This window comes from Fomitiporia mediterranea (assembly GCF_000271605.1).
Source record: "Fomitiporia mediterranea MF3/22 unplaced genomic scaffold FOMMEscaffold_9, whole genome shotgun sequence".
Classification (NCBI taxonomy): Eukaryota; Fungi; Basidiomycota; class Agaricomycetes; order Hymenochaetales; family Hymenochaetaceae; genus Fomitiporia; species Fomitiporia mediterranea.
Genome location: NW_006760394.1, coordinates 2504632 through 2520134, shown reverse-complemented (window position 1 = coordinate 2520134; position 15503 = coordinate 2504632). Strand labels below are relative to the sequence as shown.

The 15503-nt window shown below is 44.8% G+C and overlaps 7 protein-coding genes across 7 annotated transcripts; 3 read left to right on the top strand and 4 right to left on the bottom strand.

The window, feature by feature from the left end:
- Positions 1-327: 327 nt before the first annotated feature.
- FOMMEDRAFT_159430 (uncharacterized protein) lies at positions 328-1064 on the top strand (the record flags this gene model as incomplete). The annotated part of the gene is made up of 5 exons (XM_007269375.1): positions 328-382; positions 439-520; positions 566-706; positions 753-967; positions 1018-1064. The coding sequence occupies 5 exons, from the start codon at positions 328-330 to the stop codon at positions 1062-1064; spliced, it is 540 nt and encodes a 179-aa protein (XP_007269437.1).
- A 2258-nt stretch (positions 1065-3322) lies between these two features.
- FOMMEDRAFT_22409 (cyclophilin) lies at positions 3323-4892 on the top strand. The gene is made up of 8 exons (XM_007269374.1): positions 3323-3414; positions 3610-3645; positions 3711-3723; positions 3794-3833; positions 3895-4010; positions 4101-4176; positions 4257-4336; positions 4437-4892. Coding segments are annotated over exons 2-8 (489 nt in total). The 5' UTR covers positions 3323-3414; positions 3610-3643; the 3' UTR covers positions 4599-4892.
- A 228-nt stretch (positions 4893-5120) lies between these two features.
- On the bottom strand, positions 5121-5822 carry FOMMEDRAFT_30628 (uncharacterized protein; the record flags this gene model as incomplete). The annotated part of the gene is made up of 6 exons (XM_007269373.1): positions 5121-5146; positions 5201-5287; positions 5339-5421; positions 5553-5580; positions 5631-5683; positions 5743-5822. The coding sequence occupies 6 exons, from the start codon at positions 5820-5822 to the stop codon at positions 5121-5123; spliced, it is 357 nt and encodes a 118-aa protein (XP_007269435.1).
- Positions 5823-6284: 462 nt separating this feature from the next.
- Positions 6285-8437, bottom strand: FOMMEDRAFT_22408 (uncharacterized protein). Its single transcript, XM_007269372.1, has 4 exons — positions 7999-8437; positions 7825-7943; positions 6575-7734; positions 6285-6500 (listed from the first exon to the last, which is right to left on the bottom strand). The coding sequence occupies exons 1-4, from the start codon at positions 8361-8363 to the stop codon at positions 6456-6458; spliced, it is 1689 nt and encodes a 562-aa protein (XP_007269434.1). The 5' UTR covers positions 8364-8437; the 3' UTR covers positions 6285-6455.
- A 157-nt stretch (positions 8438-8594) lies between these two features.
- On the bottom strand, positions 8595-9951 carry FOMMEDRAFT_159427 (uncharacterized protein; the record flags this gene model as incomplete). Its single annotated transcript, XM_007269371.1, has 6 exons — positions 8595-8779; positions 8821-9037; positions 9084-9200; positions 9286-9502; positions 9587-9778; positions 9830-9951. The coding sequence occupies 6 exons, from the start codon at positions 9949-9951 to the stop codon at positions 8595-8597; spliced, it is 1050 nt and encodes a 349-aa protein (XP_007269433.1).
- A 967-nt stretch (positions 9952-10918) lies between these two features.
- Positions 10919-12273, top strand: FOMMEDRAFT_30626 (uncharacterized protein; the record flags this gene model as incomplete). The annotated part of the gene is made up of 11 exons (XM_007269370.1): positions 10919-10953; positions 11030-11046; positions 11100-11174; positions 11205-11214; positions 11275-11279; positions 11335-11397; positions 11453-11572; positions 11629-11863; positions 11916-11967; positions 12025-12204; positions 12259-12273. The coding sequence occupies 11 exons, from the start codon at positions 10919-10921 to the stop codon at positions 12271-12273; spliced, it is 807 nt and encodes a 268-aa protein (XP_007269432.1).
- A 529-nt stretch (positions 12274-12802) lies between these two features.
- On the bottom strand, positions 12803-14783 carry FOMMEDRAFT_112201 (FAD/NAD-binding domain-containing protein; the record flags this gene model as incomplete). Its single annotated transcript, XM_007269369.1, has 4 exons — positions 13670-14783; positions 13485-13603; positions 13285-13414; positions 12803-13222 (listed from the first exon to the last, which is right to left on the bottom strand). The coding sequence occupies exons 1-4, from the start codon at positions 14435-14437 to the stop codon at positions 12803-12805; spliced, it is 1437 nt and encodes a 478-aa protein (XP_007269431.1). The 5' UTR covers positions 14438-14783.
- Between the last annotated feature and the right edge of the window lie 720 nt (positions 14784-15503).

The following is a 15503-nucleotide window of genomic DNA, read 5'->3' as shown; positions in this document are numbered from 1 at the left end:
AAACACTCCTACTGGATAACTTTGTATTAATTTGGAATTGAGGTCGGATTTGGTCTTGGACCCAGGGATTATGTTGTATGTGGTTTATTTGTCATACATGATGTGTAATTAATGTGTTATCAGCTTTGACTACAATCATCCTCATTGAATGTAAGAAAGCGTTCTCAACACTATGAATGTATATCTATACAAACGATTACTCTGTAGATATTCTCCAGGTCCGTGTACTGGCTCTTTATCATCAAAGTAAGTACTACATCCTCAAGGTGATCATGGCTAATATAGACAGATGGGAGACTATCTATCATTCTAAAGTCACTCCTTGCCATGGAAATAGCAATAGAATTGGGGTTTCTTATTTACGCAAACTTATTTGAAAATTGTGAGCTGCTCGATTAAGCCTAACCTACCTGGCGAAGGGCCTAAGCTGCACTTCAGTCGAAGTCCTCCACCTTGCACAAGATGTTGACATTTGTGTATACGAAAAGGAAATACCACTGCCACTAGGGATAATCTCATGGTAAGTAACTTATTCGTACATTTGCTGCAAGCTTATTGTACACAGGATTGTTTCTATTACGTATGACACCATGTTACTGTGTTTGGCCCTTTTCAAAGCAGCGGAATACTGGAGAATATCAGCCGGATTCAAGGGCTTTCATCTTGTCCGAGCACTCGTCGAAGATCAAGCATTTTATTATGGCTTGTAAGTAGAAACTCATACTGGGCAACTCCTGTATTTATTATTATAGCGTAATATTCGTCTGTGTGCTGCAGATAGTCAGTCGCGATCTCCACGATGTTGCTCCCTTCATCGCAACCTTTCTGAGCTTGGCGGGAAAGCCAACCTTACTTCCTATTATTGGCAGCCATATTTTGATCAGCATGAAAGAAGCCGGGGAGAGGGGCGCGAACAAAGGAACCAGCCTTCAGCTGAGCGACATGAGCGACATAGTGATTGCAGAAGGTACGTTTTGCTATATCTCCGATAACTGAAATTCATATAATTCGTCGTAGATGCTCCTACAGAACTGCCGAAAGACGAAGGAATAACTCTTACCTGACAAATTATTTTGCGTGTGTCAAATTGTGTACATTTGAATACCATCTGTGCAGCACACACAATGTTCCGTTGAACATATCCAGTATCCCATTACTTAAGAGCATTGTATTCCCCATTTGAGGCTCAAATAGATTGCTACGCTGTTTTCGTTCTTGAAGCGTTCTGATTCATTGCATGTCGGTTCACGAAAGGGTTTGCCTTCGCATACATCTAGCAGGGAGTCAAGAGGGTATTTACCACACACAAAAACTGCGTCAAGTCATGTGTACTGCATGCCTTGTTTTACGTTCCCTACTACACACGCAGATAAGAAACTACGAGACATCCACCTCCAACAGGCTTTCAATTCCAAAAGCTCCGGGCACCTAATCCCCCTTCCGTCCGCAAAGTATCACAAGATCCGGACGTTTCATCATATCCTCTCGCCGCAGCTAAAAACAAACAGGTAATAGAGGTAATTCGTACTATCCAGTCGATAGCACTACCGGGTCTCATCCATTTATCCGTCAAGAACTATCACACATTATCACCTGTACTTGCTCCTTCACCACATCAACACATGACTAGAATAATCGACTATCACGAAATCTAGTTATGCTGAATTAATAGAAAAAAGGCATCCTCTTCCTTCCTAATGACGTAACATACGAGAAAGACTCGGCGTGGGGTAAGTTCAGTAATTTCAATTCCGGCTCTTCTTACTTCGAGGAACGAGCTCTATGTGGCGATGATCCGTACGTGCGAGAGAGGGGGAGGATAATTTACGTTGAGTGATGATATTTTCCGAGGGAGTCTTTGATACAATATATCTAGGTAGGACTTACGTAGAAGTCGAACACCAAATGGCCTTTGATTGAGAATTGACGTGCTTGGTGAAGTGATACTATTGAATCGTTTTAGTCTCTTCTCCCAAATAGAGCGTAATAGGCTTTCCGACGACGCAGACTAGCTCTCTAATCCACGTCCCTTCATTGGTTTAAGACGCCGGAGTAACCAAAAAGATAGACACTAAACCTGTAAGCTAAACTTCAAAATCCTCCGCGCACATCAACACCGAACTTACGTCTTAATTAAAACTCCTACGGTCCGTAGCCGAGGCATTTCCTTCACCGACACAGGAAATCCGAAAGGTCCGAAGGTTAGTGAATCTCAAAGAGTGATTTTGAGGTGAAAGAGATAAGAAGGTCCGCAACGTCACGAAAAAGACGAATGCGTGGATTTCGCTAGATTGCAATGTGTAACGGCGCTTTTGAGAAGCCGTATCCTCTCCCCTCTTTGCCTCTTCCCCTCTTTGTTACGCACCGCGAAATAGAGAAGAGAATTTCGCAAATGAGATCTTTGATAATAATAAATATGGATAATGCAGATCATCGGACATTCGTACGTTTGTTCCCTGACATAAAGCCCTCAAGCCGCGTACATTTTTCATTTTCATTTTTCCTTTCCACTGAAAAAAGAAAATATTCGCAAAGGGTCGATAGATATTGCAGATCCGCGTATAATTATCCGCGCATGATCTTCGAAAGGCTATCGGGACTCGGATTCGGGACTCGGCGAAGGGGGAAAATGGCATTGACAAGGTTTAAGCTTAACTCCTATGTCTTCTTCTGCGGGGTTAGTCCGTATCTCTAAAGCTTTAAGAGACATAGACCGTCCGAGCGGCGGAGTAGCAAACAAACAAGTCCACATGTGAGATGAGATATTGTCGTCGGAATCACCTCATTCGCACCTTCCCTTCTCTTCTACGAATAGGCGAAGCGTGAAGAGAGGAAAGATGAGATTAGAGAAATTAAAAGAGAACGAGCGCGAGAATGAGAGAAGGCACCGAGAAGGGGGGCCACAAGCTTCCAGTCAAGAGCAACTTCGGCGAACCGAGCCGTAACATGGTTCTAGAACTCGTCTCGTTGCATTGAGCGATGTACCGTCAGGGCAGGCATAGGGGCGGATGAGGACGTTTATGGGTGATGGGGGTGATGGACCTGGAGCATGAGGCACACCGGAAGGAACCCTCGTTCGGTCTCGGTCTGTCGTCGAATGCAAATGGCTCCGTTTCTGTGATTTAGAGGTTCGTATCTGCACAGCTGGGCGAATGTTGATCTACACAGACAGGAAGCTCCGGCGAAGGATTCCGTGAAGGTGAATGAGTGACCTCTCCCTTGTAGACTTTAGTCTCGCACTATGCCATTACTGTAATGCCTTACCATGCCATACTATACCATACCACGACAGAAGATCTCTGCATCTATAAAAAGGGAGTCGACTCAGTACTCGGAGATGACATCCCTGAACCTACCCAGGCGTCTTCCCTTGAGGACATTTGTTCGTCAAAAATTAAAAGAGATCTATATAAAGTGAGTGAGCTGTTAATCTCGCGTGGGAACCCCAGATCTCGTTGCCGGCGGCAGCCAAATCACCGCACGTGCTCCGTCCTGCTCATGGTGCCGCTCATTCAATTTTTTTCTGTTCTGTTCCTGCACCGCCATCCATCTCATCTCGTCTGTTAAGCATATCCCTCATAACCTAAACATGTCCTTGCTATTTCGCAGGTGCTTCTCAGCCGCCGCAGCTGCACGTTCAGCCATGTCAGTCTATCAGCTTCCTTACTGTTTTTCTATCTAATTTTGACTCGTTTTATTCTGAATGACAGGTCAAACGTTTTCGTGCGTTTTGCTTTCCGGTTTTACAGTGCTATGTTTGCTCCTGACACGTATTCTGTCCTGTCTGTCGCAGTTCGATGTCGCTGTCAACGAAAACCCGTCAGGACGAATCGGTATGTACAATTATTCATTCAATATACACGTCTCTTTTGACAGCTATCGTACTTCACGTAGTCTTCAAACTCTACGATAACGTCGTTCCTAAAACGGCTCGTAACTTCCGCGAACTCGCAACGGGTCAACACGGTTACGGTTACGCTGGGAGCTCATTCCATCGTATTATCCCAGGCGTACGTCTATTTTCACCATCAATTTATTCAATCCTCCAATTACTTGCGTCAATCACGTCTTTCGTGCAAATAATTCTCATGTATGATTAGTTCATGATCCAAGGCGGTGACTTCACGCGACACAATGGGACGGGTGGGAAGTCAATATATGGTGAACGGTTCCCTGGTACGTTTCACACCTCCTGACCCCAACTCAATCTCTTCAATTTCCTCGTGTCCTGTTCTAATGACACTGTCGGTTTCTAGACGAGAACTTCAAACTCCGGCATAACAAGCCAGGTCTGCTCTCCATGGCAAATGCAGGCCCGAACACGAACGGATCTCAAGTACGTCTTTCCCTTCCTCTATTCTATTCCAATTTCCCTCTCCGAATCCATGTCCGTCGCTCACCTTACCCTACTATTCCTCTTCCTCTTAACCCTGCAGTTCTTCATCACGACCGTAGTAACCTCCTGGCTCGACAACCGACACGTCGTCTTCGGTGAAGTTGTCGAAGGGATGGACGTCGTTCGACTCATCGAGAAGCAAGGTTCGGACTCTGGTCGACCGAAATGCAAAGTCTCCGTAACCGCTTCTGGTACCATCTAATATTAATGCTGCTCCTGCTATATCTATATATCGCTTCCCCCCTCCCTTTCTCTCCGTTCACTCCTCCGGTCCACCTTCTCGTTGATGTCTTTGGTGTCGCTCTACCTTACACAATGAGATTTTACAAGTGGAGAACCTGACATTTTTTTAATTGATTGACCGTGTCGAACAATTAGGCCTTATCAGGCATAGTATTAGTTTGAAGCGTCGCACCACATCCATCTATCCCATCCATTTCGTTCCATCTATCTTTCCGCATAGATTCAATAATCACATCCCTCTCCAGACTCTTGCATACAAACAATTCCTTACACTTGTTGCATTTCTCTTCCGTTCTAAACAGAGTAATAATCGGAATCAGAATAGGAATCCAGAATACAAAAGAAACCTTCAATTCTATGTACACTGTTCTCCTATTCTACAAAGTATACAAAAGGATAAAAACGTCGCAATGTAGCAACATTCAAATCCTTTATTCCAACAGTTATACTGCTAACAATCTCTGCTAGGTTAGAAACACATCTAGCTAACAAGATTACATCCAGATCCTGCACATGTAGTATTCGTCAAATATACAGTGATGATAACTTGGTTACACGTACTACCAGCTGCAACTCTGACACCAGGAATATCTCCCTTAGCCTTCCCTTTCCGGCCAAAACCTTCAACATGAACTCCAACAGTTACACCTTTTGCAACATAAGCATACAATTTCTACTAAAGTATAATATAAGAAGTACCAGCTCTGAAATCCTCAGTCCATGTGAACGTGTTTGATTGTGTAGTGTATATTTCTGTCTTAGCAGCACCTTTTCCAGTAATACTATAGAAACAATTTTTGAGCATAGTAAGAACCCAGAGACAAGAGTAATAAGACATACGTCTAGAAGAATGCAATTGTAGGATTACCATCATAAATGTAGACTACTAATACTTGTGGTCAATAGTGCTCACAATAGTATAGGGTGCTGCAAAAGGCATACTATTAGTAAATTTGAAGAGCATTTATTGAACAGAAAAGAAGTTGCTCACGAGTGCCTCCATTCATTATAATTCTTTCCACACCACATTGTGTTGGTGTTGGGCTGTGTACAAAGATTCAAACATGTCAGCATATTCAATTGTGAAGGAATGCAAAACTGACGGATTAAACGTAACACCAAGCTGTGCTAGAGCAGAGGCTGCAAGAGTCAAGGAAACAACTACTGGTATGAGAGACTTCATTGTGTATAGAGAAGGACAGTGATGTTCTCTAGTGATCGGAATATGCTGACTGGGTACTTCTATCCAGGCTTATGGGTCTTAAATATGCTAAAACAGAGATTACCCGCTAAGCAAACACATCGGCCGTGGAATTCGCAATTGAAAATGACGAAGCCGTAGTAATAGGGTAGTCCTTGTGGCAGCCTAAAAACACGGACAATTAAGAGAAAGAATAGAGTGCAGAAAATAGAGGATAAATGAGAAGGTGACTGCAAGGGAAATATGGTAAATAATGCTTTAGGCAAATACAAGTACATTTGCAAAGTATTTCATTAAAACACTCTGTATAAAACTGACTGTAATTAGGAACCGAAAATCACTGTTCTTCTGCCTGACCTTCGATGTGCATAAAATTGCAGCATTGTACAAAACAATCACGTATACATTGTCTCATCGTGTTATTAGCTACAACTATCTGAGAGGGGAGAGGGTAGGGAAAGAGCATTCATACACGTATCTTGTATCTTGTAGCAAAACCAAATGAAAACATCAAACATCATAACAAAGATAGAGCCAAGTAAAAGGGGACAAAAAGAGAGAAATACAACACTAGTACTGCCATATTCTGCACAAAGGTCTACCACATCACATCCTTCAGACAACAATCTCATCAACCTTTGACTTATGTATACAAAATCCCTACGCAACCATTCAATCAGTCAGTCAATCCGTCAACTATAAAGAAACACGAGTAAAAGAAAGATAAAACTCACAGGCGTCACCCACTCCTTACAACTACAACACACCCCCGCCCAATCATAATTCCCAAGCTTCGCACCACACTTCTTATTCGGACACACAATCTTGCCTCCCAACTCTCCATTCTCAAGGAACGGCTCCATCCACTTCATCGGTTCTACGAAGTATCCCGAGCAGTTTGGGTTGATTAGGAGGGGCGGGGCTATTGAGGATAGTTGTTGGATTGAGGGGCTCTTCGGCGGGGGTAGGCCTCCTAACGTTAGATTGTTAGGATTTGAGTTGGAAGTGTTGGAGGTGGTGGTGGTGGAAGAGGGAGTGAGCGGCGTCAAAGGCGTCATACTCAACCCGCTCGTCGAGCGTAACGCAGCAAGCTTCGGGTTAGACTGTAACTGTGCAGCAAGGTCTGCTGGACTAAGATATCCAGATGGTTTACGCAACATCGGTGCAGTCGTCTCCGCAATCTCCGGCTTTCCATTAACACCATTTGCTTCGCCATTTCCAATACCGGTGCTGGCATCGTTTGCCTCGTCATCGTCATCATCATCTGCAATCGCACTTTCCTCATCTCCACCATTAGCATTTAAACCCTCTAGGGAACCGAGCATATTCGCAAGTCCACTCGGCCGTCTAGGCCTCGTCGAAGTCGTTGTCGACGTCATCGGCGTCATCGGCGACACCCCACTAGCACCAAACGACCCTGACCTCGAAACACCCGCACTCCTTGGTGTCAACCCAGGCGGGAACGGAAACTGTGGCTTCCCCACACTCGTCCCGGACAACCTCCTCATAATCGGTATCGGCTCTCCATTCAACGTAGCCAAGTTCATCACTTCCGCATTATTCATATTATTCGCATTCGCCGACGCGCTCATCGAGCCTCTCCTTGACACAGCTTGTTTGGGTGTCATACTAAGACCATTCGGTTTGGAGCCGTCGGGCATGTGGGTTGATGGACGGCGCGATGCAGCTGGTGAGAGGTTAGGAACACCTGCAGGCGTGGCAGGTCCGACCTGCCCGTGATCGAGCATATGTTCGCGCGCTGCGAGCTCTGTACGACACATCTTGCATCGAATGCGCCTGCGTGGGGGTTGAGCGCCTGGTGTCGCTGGTGTTGAGTCCCCTGGAGTACGTGGGAAGGAGGCGAACATCGCCGTGGCGGGTATTCCTTCACCATCTAAATAAAATGAAATAAATAATAAATAAAAGAATAGCATATAGTCAGTTTTTGTTGTCGGAGCAGACAAGAGGAGATCGGGATACGCACTCATGATTTCGTCAAGTGCTCGTTCAAGGTAGTACATACGCATTGCTTTGTTCCTCTTCGATACCTTGTAACTCGCCTGGTAGAATATATCGAGCTGCGCGAGGAACCCATCGTTCGGTCTATCTCACTCATCAGTACCAATCGCCTCGTACATATAGACAGTGGTCCACTCACTGAGTCCCAGGCCGAGCCTTGACGATCTTCTCCAACGCAGTCTGCGCATCAAGCTGTTCCGCATACATCAGATACGCAGCAGCAATCGTCGCACTCCGGCTCATCCCCGCCTGACAATGCACTAACACCCCTCTCCCCTGATCCAGCTCATTCTCGATAAACGATATACACTGTGGGAAGAACGCAAGTGCGTCTGCGTCTTCTGTATCGTCGAGTTGAATTTGAAAGTGTGTGAATGTCTCGGCGACGCGGACTTTTCCGCGCATGCAGGAGAGGACAGAGTGGATGTTGTTTGCGCGGAGGAGGGCGCTGTCGGAGGCTGCGTGGATGTTACCTATCCAGAGACCTGGGGTGACTTCGTCCATTGTGTTTGGTTCGTCGTTGTCTGTCATTATCACTACGTTGCATGAGCTGGGTGTGTGTGTGTATGACGATGTGGTGCTGATAGTAGTGGAGGAGGTATAAGTATTAATTTTAAAGGCGAGTGTGGCACCGTCTGGATGATTCTGCAGTGTAATTTATCGCGTCATGTGACATTCTACACTAACTTTGACTCCGCTCAATTATTACTCTAGTAATTATATTCATCAACACCATCACTCCAACAAATCAAACACCTTATCACTCATCGTAATGACTCCAGAATCTCTCAAGGCTGACGCATACAACTTGACAAGGCCCTTTAGTCGATCGGACGTATTGACGAGTTCGTTTAGTTTTCGAAATTTACTCGAACTCTCTGACACGATCTTGACGGCCGTCGATGCCCATATGAACAACCCTTCCGAAGCATCAGCGAGTATCTGCATTCGCTTGGCACACGCCAAATATCTGGAATAATGATCAGTGAATTTTCGATGATCCTGGACATCTTGTAGTCGATGTATCGAAGAACGTCGCGCTTGCTATCAGCATATCTAGCATCCAAATTAATCTCGTATGCTGAATTTGGTCGGTCTGACAACGCTGTGATGATATCGTCCTCTGGTCTGCTTGTAATGAAGAATTGGAAATTCGAAGGCAGCTTTCCGAACTCGTCCTTGGAAAGCTTCATTAAGCTTCGTCGACTCTCAGACGTACCATACGTCATCCAATGCATCAAGAATAATGACAATTGGACCGTCCACTTTGTCTTTTGTCGCTTTCAGTGGCTCCATAAGAGGCTCCCTAAACTGGACTTCAGCTACTGCCTTGTATCCGCACTTTGGTATAACAGCTTCAATTGATGAATCGAACAATGTGAGTTGGAAAGCGATCGTTCAAAGATGGAAGTGAGCTGATCATCACCACAGTTGCATCGAGGGGAAGGTGAGCTGGGATCAACTCGTGGTAAGCAAGCATGGATGAAAGGATAAATAAAACCCCACTCGGCCCATTCATACATCTTCCGGATAACTTGCTGGCCTCGATGTCAATTGAACCGATGCAGACATCATCTCGAAATGGGATTACTGATTTATGCAGGAGCTTGATCGAAACGATTGTGGACACATCTGCTGTTGGACTGCACTGCTGACATGATCCTGATATTGAATTGGATGGAGCGCGTACAATGATAAAGTTTCATCCCGTATGTGCAATTTATCACTGATGGGATGCGTCTCTCGAGCTCGAGGAATATCGCCGAGATATATTTTGACCCGGAGGTTTGGCACTTTGCTGTGCAACGACCGATTCTAATGCAGACCGTCGAGGCGTATCACTGAAGAGTACAACATCAATGTTAGATCCAGCTGGGACCCTGGAGTTGAAAGACGCACCCTGAATGTTGAGCATTGCCCTGTTGATGAGGGTGAATGGGGAGGGTAGGGTGCAAGGCTGTACACCGTACCTCCGCCCACGCATGGGAAGCATGATTGACGCCAATGCCACAGTAATTGTAATTGGCCCATCTGCAAAAATAGTGAATTCTTTGCCTTGTGACAATTTTCTGACTATCGGGAGGGTGGACATGCCGAGGCTAAGACCTCACGTCAGCCCATTAATTCATATCTTTCTGCATAGATATATCAGAGATGCTCCAAGCAACTTGATGCATTAGGATAACAACAGAACAGTCTGTTTCCTTGTTTCTCTGTTATCCACTGTGAGCGCATCTGATTAATAAGATGTACTAACCCTCCATTCATTATTATTTAAGGGCCTCGTGTCATAACTCACCCAAATTGGCAAGATTAGCTCAAAAAGCAGATAATGTTGCAGTGCTTTGAATAGTTGAGCCTTCTTATGCACTGCATATCGTTATTCATATTACTGACGATATACGGGTACCCAGTACATAGTTTCCACACTACTCTGTAAAGGTATATATCATCACTTGTTCATCCTGCTGTACTGCCTCACCATCAAAGCTTACCCACTGTTAATTGACAAAACACCGGAGCAGTGTAATGTTGCTCTATTCGCCGACAATGATGAGTTCGTTTCCAATGCAATATGTGTGCACCCGGCTACATATAATCTGGGCTACAAACTTGTCCTTTGTTCATCTGACTCCCCGGCCCACCTTTGCTACCAATATGAATGCAATCCAGACAGAATTATTGCCTCATTTACAATCTTATGCTACTATTACTAGTCTGCATTTAAGAGGTATGCGCGTTCTATATGCTTGGAGTGTATTACTGACTTGCTAGTTCAGTGGCTATCCTGACGATGTTCTCCTACAATTTCGGTATATTAACGTGATAGTTCAATAGCAGGTTCACAGTAGCTAACGGTTTGTACATGCAGTACTCTCTATTGAAGATGAGGTTTGCACTCAATAGAAGAACTGTGTTGCAATGCATTATTTAACACTTACAACTCATAAAAAAGGTTGCATTCATATGGGTGGGTAATGTTATTCATGGTCTTCCAATGCTCATCCACTGAACGTTGGAAGTAGACAAAATCCTTTTCCTTTGGTACAATTTTCTACATGGTTGGGCGGTACCTTGCTGCATTTTCGGTGCTGTAAGTGTTTATCCTATATTATAGAATACTTATTCTCATTACAAACTTGACTGGTTATCTTAATACTTACTGCTAGATATGCAGCATGTAAAAGTACGATGAGCTCTTAGCAAATACTACTACTAATGCTAATCTATCCTTAACAGGTGGCTTCCACCTCATTTTACTTCAAGAATGGTCTGGAGATTGTGACATTCCTGATTTCCCCTTTGACCCTGACAGTAAGATACCTTGTATTATGATTATTGAAGTACAGGATTCGTGAGTATATACTACAAAATTATACATTCACTTTACTGATTTTATTGTGATTATTACTAGTGGAGGTTTGTTAAGGAGTTACTACTGTAGTTCTTGTCTTACTCACTACATACTATTCAGAATATGATTTTCCGTTCAAAGTGCTCTTCTATACAACTGCTATTGTTGCAGTTTGTGCAATGGGTATGTATCAGCTTATTTTTCCATTGGTAGTCAGGATATTAATAACTTTTTAAAGTACTACTTCAGTTAAGGACATATGCTCTTTATAACAAGAGCAAGCTTATTCTGGGCTTGTTTGGTGTACTCAACATGATAGCCATTATTTTCTTTGTCATTGAACTCACTGCATTTAAAGGTATGTAAAAACGGGAATCTTATTTATGAGTCTGCCTCTAACTTGTAATTGTTTAGGACTCCAAGAAGATCCGCGATACATTGATGCGATATTTGGCAATGAGTACTTTGGCTCAGGAACCAATTACTCTCCGTTATTCTGGTTACCTTTCATGCTCAACGAGATGGTTACATTCATTTTGGTGGTGATAAGATATTGGAAAATACACAGACATATTAGAGCTCCAGGTACCAAAAACAACACATCCCTGTCTAATATCATTGTTCGAGATAACATCATCTATTTCTCAGTGTAAGTGGTACTTACAACTGACATGCACTGTATCTTATCTTATTTTTTGCAGAATATTTTTTGTGTATCTTTTTGGATTGCTTCTCCTAGTGAACTATGAACTAGTATGTGTCTTTACTGTGCTGTAGTGTGTTAAGGACTGATGTAAATTTCACAATTAGCTCTTTTCCTTAGCAAACACACACCTCCTGGCTTCAGTAGCAATTTCCGGAATCCTTGCACCAAACCTTTTCTTGTCCTTGAAGAAAGGATTCTATACACAGGGACAGAGCACACAAGTGGGCACTGATGCAACAATGTTCCATGCTACTGTACCCTCGACTGTTGGATCACGATTTTCAGTGAGCTACTTTAACCTATAAATTCCATCCATTACAACTCTAACTTTATCTCAGACTGTAACAACGTAGAAATAAAAGATAGTCCACTTTTCATGTATTGATTTATCTGCAAATGACACACCCTGTATTTATTGAATGAGATTATGGATTCTGGACGGATTGCACTAGCTGTATAGAGGATTGGTCTGAAGAATCAGTCAAGAACACGACTTGCTCTAATTAAAACCAGTAACAACACTCTATATCAAGCACCATCACTCTGACAAATCGAACTTCTTATCATTCAGTATCTGAAGGAACTCCCTCCCTCCCCTCTCCCACCACTCATCAACTTCCCTATCCGGATTATACCCGAACATCACCTCATACTTCGCCTTCACCCTCCTTCCCTTCACCTCAGTGCAAGTAGGAGAGGGCGGAGTGCATGATATGTTGACGGAGAGAGGCGCTGTCGGGGGATGCGTGGATGTTACCTATCCAGAGACCCGGTGTGACTTCGTCCAGACGATTCTCAGATTCTGCAGTGTAATTTATTGAACTTTGACTCCACTTTTAATTATTACTCTAGTAAATAAATTCATCAACACCTGAACACCAATCACTCCAACAAATCAAACACCTTATCACTCGGCACCTGAAGGAACACCCTCCCTTCCCTCTCCCACCACTCATCAACTTCCCTATCCGGATCATACCCAAACATCATCTCATACTTCACCTTCACCTTCCCTTCCCTTCCCTCATCCTTAACGTCCCCATCCTCATCAACACCCCACTCCTCATTCATCCTCTTCTGCATCCCTTTATCCCTTTCCTCCTGCTCGGGTCCGTCATGAATATGAAAGGGTCCCTGCATTGCACGTGAGCCGAGCTGCGCGGCCCATGCACGTTCGGCGCGGAGAAGTTGGTAGGTTGAGAGGAAGTAGGGGAGTTGGTTGGGTGAAGTGAGGTGGGAGAGGAGGTTACCTAGGACTGCGGCGTCTTCTACTGCCATTGCTGCTCCTGCTGCTAGGTATGGCTAACAGTGAAGATTTCCAAATTAAGGATTGCGTTGTTAGATTAACGGAATGGGAGACGTACGAGCATTGGATGACACGCATCGCCCAACAACACAACTCTTCCTGCCGGGTGCATCCACTGTCGTAATGGTTTATGGTCCATTAACCTCCATTTTACAGGGTTCTCAATCAAGGACAGGATTTTCTGGCATCTGTACGTCACATATTTTCCAATAAGAAAAACACCAAATTAGATGGGTTGGAAGGAGAGGGAAAGCGCACCGAGGCTCGTATTTCGCGAACTGTTCACGCATGGTTTTGACGTCTCCCGGTGCAACCCATGATTCGATTGCATCATCGTCTGGATGGATGAAACCTAAGTTGTATTGTTTTCCTCCGCTCTTCAATACAAATAGAGAAATCTTTGTCAAAAATTCAATCACAACAAGAGAGTGTACGAGACATACCATAGGATACCCAACCATATGCGTACCCTCACCAACCCAGACCGTCAAATCCCCCTTCTCAACCAACTTCTTCAACTCCTCATCCTTCGACATCAGTTCCGTCGGAAGTATAACCCTATACGTCGCATCACCCGTCGCCTCCGGCTTCTCATCATCCCGCACAATCAAACTCCTAGTCAAACTCTTAATTCCATCCGCACCAATCACCAAATCTCCCTTTACCACTTCTCCACCTGCCAACCTAACCGATACTTTCCCGTCTTCTGAGCTTGGTATGGGTTGGATGTCTTCGACGGGAGAGCGGAGGCGGAGAGTTACGAGAGGTGAGGAGAGGGCGAGTGAGCTCAGGATTTTATGAAAATCCGCGCGATGTAAGAACATATTCGGCGCTCCAAACCTCTTCTCCATCCGTTCACCCATAGGCATATACCCCAAGACTGTCCCATCAGCATACCTCAAATGTGCCATCCCTTCACTTCTCACACCAACTCTCCTCAACGCTTCCCCTGCACCCCATTTTGCAAGTAAGCGTGTGATAGGAGGGGGAAGTACAACCCCGACACCGACTTCACCTATTTCGCGTGCGGATTCAAGTATGGTGATGGTGTGACCTGCTTGGGAGAGGGTGTGTGCTGCTGCGATGCCTCCGAGTCCGCAGCCGATGATGAGGATGTGGAGAAGGTGGGAGGATTGTCGGCCTCCGTAAATGTGTGGACGTTCAGTAGGGATGGCGTCAGCAATAACGGAGGAGCCTGACGTCTTCTGCATGGTGCTCTACAAGAGTATAAATTTGATGAACTGAACTTGATGAGGTCCATCAAGACGAGCTTTATAGCTCGACTATCAGTGATCAGCGCTGTCTCACGAGCCGGGACCCAGAGAAGAAGACGAAGACAGAAGGAGTAGTATAGTAGCACGGGTCCAGTCCGATGATAGAGGATACATCAAAGCTTGACTTTGTCAATCATCACGTCTGAGCAATATCAAGAACGATAGTGATACGCTTTGCTATTCATCAAAGCAAAAGAAGCATGTTCCCATTGATGAAATCGATGCCACGGTTCTAAGCAGGCATTACGAGTGCGTAGACGATAGGACGTAGAAGAGTAGTAACAGTGGTTCTGGCTAAGAAGTGTCAGGTGTATATATGTCCGACTCGGGCACCGGGCAGACTAGATGATGTTCACTATTTTATGTTGTTTGTCGATGTTTGAAAAAAAATGAGACCGCGGAGAATGATGTGACTAAGCTATTCTCGGCATCAGTCACGTATGTGTGACGGTATCCCGACAGTGTTAATGCCCGAGTGCATCGCTGCTCCAGCTAAGAAGCGTTATGTATACATGCATTACCTGGAGGTCCAACTCGAGCACTGGGTACTAATTTGCTGTTCCAATAATGTTCGAGTAATAAGCGGGCCGAGGATGACGTGACTGGTCTATTCTTGGAGCAGTCACACGTATCTGGACAGCTTGTGATCCCCGAGCGACTGCGCATGCTGGCATCATCATCATCATCATCTCCTTGTCCTCCTTGTCCTCTTCCTCGTCTCTCTCTTGTTCGTTGCTATCACCGCTCATGCAGCGCGTCTGGTCCACCTACCTCGACCCAGGCAGCAACAGCAGTCACGGCCACAACGGCCAAGACACCGCCGGCCGGTCGGTAAGTACTTCATCTCATCTCGGCTATATTCACTTAGGTAAAACATGCACTAATAACCGTCCTTCTTTTCCCCTCCGTCCATCCCATATATCCAATCCAATGGTTCAATTCCATAATTCCATTCCTCCCCTCGTCGACATGGCTCCGTGCTCCCCGTCTATTTTCCTCCCTC

What these genes read in the sequence shown, in the direction of transcription:
- FOMMEDRAFT_22409 (XM_007269374.1), top strand. An exon ending in TCCATCGTATTATCCCAGGC is followed by an intron (nt 4,011 to 4,100) that starts GTACGTCTATTT and finishes ATGTATGATTAG; the next exon opens with TTCATGATCCAAGGCGGTGA. An exon ending in CGAACACGAACGGATCTCAA is followed by an intron (nt 4,337 to 4,436) that starts GTACGTCTTTCC and finishes TTAACCCTGCAG; the next exon opens with TTCTTCATCACGACCGTAGT.
- FOMMEDRAFT_22408 (XM_007269372.1), bottom strand. Translation starts at nt 8,363, where the DNA reads ATGGACGAAGTCACCCCAGGTCTCTGGATAGGTAACATCCACGCAGCC. An exon ending in AAGGCTCGGCCTGGGACTCA is followed by an intron (nt 7,944 to 7,998) that starts GTGAGTGGACCA and finishes TGAGTGAGATAG; the next exon opens with ACCGAACGATGGGTTCCTCG. An exon ending in GTAAGGAGTGGGTGACGCCT is followed by an intron (nt 6,501 to 6,574) that starts GTGAGTTTTATC and finishes ATGGTTGCGTAG; the next exon opens with GGATTTTGTATACATAAGTC.